The following is an 8,414-nucleotide window of genomic DNA, read 5'->3' as shown; positions in this document are numbered from 1 at the left end:
ATCTATAGAGATAGATCAAGACGCCTGATGATACTTTCAAAGAACGCACACCTTGACATGTTTTTGAAGGAGTTCAAAATAGATCAGTCAAAGAAGGGGTTCTTACCTGAGTTGTAAGTCGTGAAGTTGAGTAAGACTCAAAGCTTGACCATGGCAGAAGAAAGAGGAAGGGCGAAGGTCATCCCCTATGCTCTTGTCATAGGCTCTATACGGTATGCCATGCTGAGTACCGCACCTGATGTGTGCCTTGCCACATGTCTGGCAAGAGGGTACAAAGGTGATCTAGGACTGGATCACCAGATAGCAGTCAAAATTATCCTTAGAGGAATAAGGAAATGTTTCTCGGTTATGGAGGTGATAAAGAGTTCGACGTAAAGAGTTATGTCGATGCAAGCTTAACACCTGTCCGGATAGCTCTGAGTAGAGATACCAGATACGTATAATGGAGCAACAATTTGGAATAGCTCCAAGTGGAACGTGGTAGCAGCATCTACGATATAAAGTTTTTCTGAAATACATAGGGATCTGAATATGGCAAGACCCGTTGACTACAACCTCTCTCACAAGCACAACATGATCAAACCCAGAACTCTTTGAGTGTTTATCACATAGCGATGTGAACTAGATTATTGAGTCTAGTAAACTCTTTGGATGTTGGTCACATGGCGATGTGATCTGTGAGTGTTAATCACATGGCGATGTGAACTAGATTATTGACTCTAGTGCAAGTGGGAGACTGTTGGAAATATGCCCTAGAGGCAATAATAAATTAGTTATTATTATATTATATTTCATTGTTCATGATAATCGTTTATTATCCATGCTAGAATTGTATTGATAGGAAACTCAGATACATGTGTGGATACATAGACAACACCATGTCCCTAGTAAGCCTCTAGTTGACTAGCTCGTTGATCAATAAGATGGTTACGGTTTCCTGACCATGGACATTGGATGTCGTTGATAACGGGATCACATCATTAGGAGAATGATGTGATGGACAAGACCCAATCCTAAGCCTAGCACAAGATCGTGTAGTTCGTTTGCTAAAGCTTTTCTAATGTCAAGTATCATTTCCTTAGACCATGAGATTGTGCAACTCCCGGATACCGTAGGAGTGCTTTGGGTGTGCCAAACGTCTCAACATAATTGGGTGGCTATAAAGGTACACTACAGGTATCTCTGAAAGTGTCTGTTGGGTTGGCACGAATCGAGACTGGGATTTGTCACTCCGTGTAAATGGAGAGGTATCTCTGGGCCACTCGGTAGGACATCATCATAATGTGCACAATGTGACCAAGGAGTTGATCATGGGATGATGTGTTACGGAACGAGTAAAGAGACTTGCCGATAACGAGATTGAACAAGGTATCGGATACCGACGATCGAATCTCGGGCAAGTACAATACCGCTGGACAAAGGGAATTGTATACGGGATTGATTGAATCCTCAACATCGTGGTTCATCCGATGAGATCATTGTGGAACATGTGGGAGCCAACATGGGTATCCAGATCCCGCTGTTGGTTATTGGCCGGAGAGTTGTCTCGGTCATGTCTGCATGGTTCCTGAACCCGTAGGGTCTACACACTTAAGGTTCGGTGACGCTAGAGTTGTTATGGGAAATAGTATGTGGTTACCGAAGGTTGTTCGGAGTCCCGGATGAGAACCCGGACATGACGAGGAGCTCCGGAATGGTCCAGAGGTGAAGATCGGTATATTGGACGAAGGGCATTGGAGTCCGGAATTGTTCCGGGGGTACCAGGTGATGACCAGCATGTCCGAAAGGGGTTTCGGAGGCCCCGGCAAGCGTCGGGGGGCCTTATGGGCCAAGGGGAGAGGGCACATTAGCCCACTAAGGGGCTGAGCGCCCCTCCCACCCCATCTCACGTAACCAGGAGAGGTGGGGGCGCCACCCCTAGGGCAGCCGCCCCTCCCGGCTTGGGGGGAAGTTTCCTAGGGGGTGGGGGCACCCAAACCCATCTAGGGTTTCCCCTGTGGCCGCCGCCCCTCCCCTAGGGAACCCTAGGGCGCCTCCCCCTCCTCCCTTCCCCCTATATATAGTGAGGGAGAGAGAGGGCAGCCGCACCCTTCCCCTGGCGCAGCCCTCTTCCTCCTCCAACACCTCATCCTCCTCTGTAGTGCTTGGCGAAGCCCTGCCGGAGAACCACGAGCTCCATCACCACCACGCCGTCGTGTTGTCGGAGTTTTCCCTCAACTTCTCCTCTCACCTTGCTGGATCAAGAAGGAGGAGACGTCTCCCAACCGTACGCGTGTTGAACGTGGAGGTGCCGTCCGTTCGGCACTAGGATCATCGGTGATTTGGATCACGACGAGTACGACTCCATCAACCCTGTTCACTTGAACGCTTCCGCTTAGCGATCCACAAGGGTATGTAGATGCACTCTCCTTCCCCTCGTTGCTAGATTACTCCATAGATTGATCTTGGTGATGCGTAGAAAATTTTAAATTTCTGCTATGATCCCCATCAGTTGGATCTTCCGTCAAGGAAAGTGGAGGAGGAAGTCGCTGTTCACCGGAGTGGTAGGGGATGTTCAAGAGAATTAGGCCTGGAATGTTGGCACCCTGACAAGAGCCCCTTTTACCTAGTACTTGGTGCACAAGTTTTACCCCAAAACATTCACCTAGCCATCCGTTAGGGCAAGGGGAGAAGTGCAAGGCATCCAAAACTTCATCAAGCTCATTCCCTCTATAAAGTGAGATCATCCATTTCCTTTTCCCTCCCCTTTGTTTCTTACTGATGGTCGGTAGAATGGAGTGTGAAAACTTCATCAAGCACTTAGTAGCACGAGGCTATGACCAAGTGTTACATGGCATGGTCGGTACTTGCAATTTTAACGTTCTAGTCACCCGCCATTGTTGCGGCATAGGACATCGAACATGTTTGTCTCGACCTTCAATTCAGTTGTTGAGCTACCCACTCGAATTGGCCACCACCATGTCTCCAGGCCAAGCTCGAGCATGTCGAGCGCCCATAGCCTCATCTCTCGTTCTTTCTCCACCTAGATCACCTCTGGTGCATCGCGAAGCTCGCTCCACCTCCAATTTTCCACGGCAGAGCCCATTAGGAGGGGGCGGCCGCGTCACCAACGCTAACATACTCCCTCTGTTCAGAATTATAAAATGTTCTAGATTTTTTTATAAAAATTAGATTATTTAGCGTGTTTGCTCACTCATGTCAGTCCGTATGCAGTCCATATTTATTTTTGAAGAAAATCAGCAACCACAAATAAAGCACGTGCACCACCACCTCAGCTTCCTTACCTACCCTACCACCACCACCACCAGGATTGGTTGAGTTCGTCTCCGCGCCGCCGCCGCCGCCGTCAATCTCCTCGGTGAGCCCCTGTCCCCGTTCCCTTCCATCCTCCATTTTGTTTGTGCTAGATCTGAGGATATTGCACTGGGTTTGACTTTGACGTCACCGGAGACTCTGTTTGCGTGCTGTATCATGTCGCTGTCGTTAGAGTAAACTGATTTGTACAGGTCCGAATCCTATTATTGCTCTGCCGCGCGCCGGCACACTTCGCCGGTCGACATCAGCGGCATGGCCAGCTTTTGGCCCTCTTCAAGCTCCGGGCTCTGCCGTCGTGTCGACGCGCTTGTCCTGTCCGTCCCTAGCCGCCGCTCCTGCTGTAGAGCTCGATGCCTCCGGCTTCATTTCGCTCTCACCGAGCGCAAGAGCCCCACGGGCATTCCGTCGAACATGACGTATGCAGTGGCGCGCGAGTCAAAATCAATGGCAAATACTCCTAGTATAGAACGCCGGATGTTGGTAGCTGCCACTGCAACAACAGATTGGTAATGGAGGTGCTCCAGTGGAGAGGACCCAAGCCAATCCCCACGCCGTAGCGGCCGCCCACTAAGCCGCCGGGTCATAACAGTTCTGGGCGCCATACGACTTCTGGTGAATCACTACTCATGGAAGATTGGGGCCCAGACCTGCATTTTCAAACAAGTGAGACCAACTTGAAATAGAAATGAGTTTACTCGCGAATTTTAATTTGAAATAGAATTGCAATTTAATACTAATGTCTGTGTTTGCAAAGGGTGTTTGATGGTAGGAAATAGGTTGAGCTACTTAATTTATTCAATTATTAGCTCCACAAATGTCTCTTGTTCCCCCCGTTAAGCAGTTAACAGCCTTGGTCTCACACGCTTGTGGTTGTGGCAATAATTCAGTCATTCTGCATCATCGTACATGCGAGTACTATGTAACAAGCACTAATTATTTGATTTTGTAGGTATATCAAGCCACTCCAGATGGCAACCTATGAGCCCAAGAACATCCTCATAACCGGTGCCGCAGGTTTCATCGCGTCCCACGTGGCAAACCGTCTGGTCAGGAATTACCCGCGCTACAACATCGTCATTCTCGACAGGGTCGACTATTGCTCCAGCCTTAGAAACCTCGACCCTTCTCGTGGATCCCCGAATTTCAAGTTTGTCAGGGGCGACATCGCCAGTGCCGACTTGGTGAACCACCTCCTGGTCACCGAGTCGATCGATACCGTCATGCACTTTGCTGCCCAGACTCACGTCGACAACTCCTTCAGCTGTTCCTTTGAGTTCACCAAAAACAATGTGTACGGTACCCACATCCTCCTCGAGGCATGCAAGCAGGTTAAGATCAGAAGGTTCATTCATGTCAGCACCGATGAAGTCTACGGAGAAACTGATGTCAATGCTGTTGTTGGTAACCATGAGGAATCTCGGCTGCTTCCGACGAACCCGTATTCGGCTACGAAAGCCGGGGCAGAGATGCTGGTGATGGCCTACGCAAGGTCCTATAATCTTCCGGTGATCACCACACGAGGTAACAATGTGTATGGGCCAAACCAGTTCCCCGAGAAGCTCATCCCCAAATTTGCTCTCCTGGCAATGAGAGGCCTGCCACTCCCGGTTTATGGGAATGGCTCGAATGCCAGGAGCTACTTGTACTGTGAGGATGTCGCAGAAGCCTTTGATGTTGTTCTTCACAGAGGAGAGGTTGGGCATGTGTATAACATCGCCGCGGCTAAGGAGAGGGGAGTGGTGGATGTGGCCAGGGACATATGTGAGATTCTTGGGGTGGACCCTGAGAAGGCCATCAAGTTCGTGGAGGACAGGCCGTTCAATGACCAAAGGTACTTTGTGGACGGTGAGAAGATGAGGAGGCTGGGGTGGTTGGAGCGCACAACGTGGGAGGAGGGACTGAGGAAGACGGTGGAGTGGTACGCCAGCAATGCTGATTACTGGGGAGATGTTGGCGTTGTCTTGCGAGGGCAGCATCGTAACTGGACATATGCTGCCTCATCACCGCAAGCTGATGAAGCAGTTGAGGATCCTAAGTTGAAAAGCGCAAGATCGAAGTGCAGGGCAATGTTATAAACTTTACACCCATGCATCCATAGGCACAGGAGGCAACAACACGATTCAAGCCTCAAATAAGAGTGAGTTTCCTAAGCTACTACTGCCATTGTGTCTTGCACACAACTGTTACGAGTGCACAGATTTTGCCTAAAGGTTCAGTCTATTTTAATGGAGGCATGCCTTTCTTTTCCTGATGAATTAATGGAGGCAGTCTAGTGGTGATTTGCTTACATCTTAAATCTTCATAATTCTTTTACATGGATGAATTACAAATGCCTTTTTCCATCTCCAAGATCTAGTGCATCACCTTGAGTTGTAGAGAAAATCTCCTTTGTATCAGTGAATTACGCTAGTTGGACTCGAGGATATAGCCAAGATTAATTATCTCCAAGATCAGTTGTCAGCCATAAGTGCTGGCCTGCTGGGAGCTTCTTAATCTTGATGCAGTAAGTAGTCTTTTTAAGGCCGGTAATACTTTCAGGTATAGCATGAACTAGTAATGTGAGCGCGCTTTGCTGCGCCGCTCTTCACTGGGACGTCTATCTTCCAGAAAATCTGTTCACTTGTTCTCAAATAACAACTTAACGATCTGAAGAGAACTGTGAGATTGATGTGAATCTGTTTTCTTGTTTTTTAGTTGAAATCTTATTTCTTGTTGGCATGAAAGAAATCATGGACTCTTTTCTAGTGACAACCATGAGATTAATCGACTCCTATGACTGGATCGTGAGTTATCTCTATATATGCATCCATCGAAGTTCTGTCTTCAAGTTTGCTGAAATTTATCTGCCTCTTCGAGCTTCCTCCCACATGAGTGGTAGGTTCTTCAGTCCCATCTTTGAGATGGTAGACTTGTTGACTCCAATTCAAATTATTCAATCCGACATTGCTTTGCAAAAGTTTGAAAAAATTATTGATTTTCCTCCACAACAATCTGCATTGGCTAGCGACAATAAAAACAATCATTGACAGTAGCAGTATGCCAGTATCTCTCAATATCTCACTTCAGGATGAGCAAACAAAGCAATGGCAACACCACACAACGCAGAGCAACACACAATAAAGCAAACAAATTTCACTCAATGTCTCTCCATCTCTCCTCTATGAATAAACCTGGTCCAAAAGTGCCCCAATATTACCCAGACGGTAGCACACAGCAGCAACACACATCAATCAATGACATATTCTCATCGAAAACCCAAGTCGATGCCTAGGCTCATCTGCACCCGGCCAGAAAAAATACTCAAAACAAATACTAAAAAATCCAAAAAAAACCTTTTTTGTGTGTGATAGACAATTTTATGTGTGAGGTTCGCTCCAAATTTCAACTTATTTTGACATTTGAGCAGCTCTCAGTAAAAAAAAAAACCGGGTCAGAACAGTGTGTGAACAGTAAACTTTTTTACAGACCCTGATTTTGTCTTTTCGCTGAGAGTTGCCCAGATGTCCAAATGAGTTGAAACTTGGAGCGCACCTCACGCATAAACTTATCTACCACACACAAAAAAATGGAATTTTTTTGAATTCTTTTAGTATTTTTTTGATTTTTTTCATCGGGTTGGGGGGGGGGGGGGGGGGGGGGGGGGTGCAGATAAGCTCGGGAGCAGAAACGCCGCACTCTTCTCATCTGCTTTTCTTCGCCGCTCAATCTTCAGCAGAAACGCAACACATGTCAGCAACAGCAATAGGTCCATAACCTCCTAGTGCCCCTCCAAGCCCTTGTCTTCAATTATTCAGCGGCAGCACAAGTCCAAGGTTCCCTCGTATCGCTCCCTCCAGCGCGGTCAGGGGGCCAACCCCAGCGCCCCGGCCGTCGCCCCCTCCCCCTCTCCTCCACCTCGTCGTCCCCAGAGACGTGCGCCGGCTAAGCCTGGGCGCCGCCGGTAATGGGGACGACGGGGATCTAGGCTGCAGCCCCGTGGTCTGGAGGGACCGGCGGCGCGAGATCGCCCTTCGGTCTTCGTCTTTCCCGGCGGTTCGGCGCTGCTCCGGTGGCTTCATGGGGGCGGATCAGGAGGGGATGTGGCCATGGTTGACTGGTCGACGGTGCTCCGGTCTGATCTGATCTGGCCGGTGCCGCTGGCGGTGGTGGCCATCTCCTCCGTCAGGGTGGTCGGCCCGAGGCTGGATGGTCAGATCTCGAGATCCGCCATCTAGTTCCGGTTGCGAGTCGGGAAGACATAGTTGCCGGTGAAAACTGAGGTGATGGCGGCGTTCTGTGTCGTTACCTTGATGAAGGCATCGTCGTGTTACTACTATCGACCCACTCGTGCTGCTCCGGGGGAAACCCTAGGATCTGGTCTTCCAGATCGGATGATGGCGGTACTGCGGTGTCGTTTTCTCTCTTGGGAGCATCGTTTGTGGAGCAGAGCTGGAAGACAGAGGCAGGAGGTAGAGCAGCTTCGTCTTGCACGGAGCTTTCGATGGAGATGTCAAGTCATGCGTGGCTGACAGGTGCTATGTTGTGTCATGCCTGGTCGGCAGGTGCTACGCACGACACCGCGTTTGGACGGACGAGCGCGGGGCGGTGGCGCCGTGGTGGCGTCGACGGATGAACGGACTGGCAAGGATGATGCAGATCTTTCTCCCAAGATGGGTCAGCGGTTCGATGATGATGACGGCGTCTAAAACGTGATCATGTGGTGTACGCTTTAGGTCTGCTACACTGGCTGTGGGTTCCAATATGTTATTTGGGGCCAGTTCTTTTCGGTGATTATTCCAGAATCGCCCCCTCCCCAGCTTCTTCCAGAATCGTCACTCCATTTTTTTTACAATCTTATCTAGTTAAGGTCTAATTAACTAGGATTGTAAAAAACATATGGAGTGGTGATTCTGGGAGAAGCTGGGGAGGGGGGCGATTCTGGTAGAATCGCCCAAAAGAACTGGCCCTTGGATGGATCGGCGACAACACCGATTTTAGATATGGGGAGTGAGAGCACTCCACATTATCAAGTTTTGTAGGTATGAGTGGTGGCTTCGGATGGCTTGATGTATGTTCTTATTAGACCTATGTTGAATAATAATTAAAGATGATTGTATGCA

At 48.9% G+C, this 8,414-nt stretch overlaps 1 protein-coding gene across 1 annotated transcript; it reads left to right on the top strand.

Annotated features, from left to right (window-relative positions):
* The first annotated feature begins 3,221 nt into the window (after positions 1-3,221).
* LOC123061136 (trifunctional UDP-glucose 4,6-dehydratase/UDP-4-keto-6-deoxy-D-glucose 3,5-epimerase/UDP-4-keto-L-rhamnose-reductase RHM1) lies at positions 3,222-5,649 on the top strand. The gene is made up of 2 exons (XM_044484088.1): positions 3,222-3,358; positions 4,265-5,649. Exon 2 carries the CDS (start codon positions 4,284-4,286, stop codon positions 5,388-5,390), a length of 1,107 nt encoding a protein of 368 aa, XP_044340023.1. The 5' UTR covers positions 3,222-3,358; positions 4,265-4,283; the 3' UTR covers positions 5,391-5,649.
* The last annotated feature ends 2,765 nt before the right edge of the window (positions 5,650-8,414 follow it).

This window comes from Triticum aestivum, chromosome 1A (assembly GCF_018294505.1).
Source record: "Triticum aestivum cultivar Chinese Spring chromosome 1A, IWGSC CS RefSeq v2.1, whole genome shotgun sequence".
Lineage (NCBI taxonomy): Eukaryota > Viridiplantae > Streptophyta > Magnoliopsida > Poales > Poaceae > Triticum > Triticum aestivum.
The sequence above is the reverse complement of the archived record's forward strand: the minus strand, read 5'-3'. Positions and strand labels throughout refer to the sequence as shown.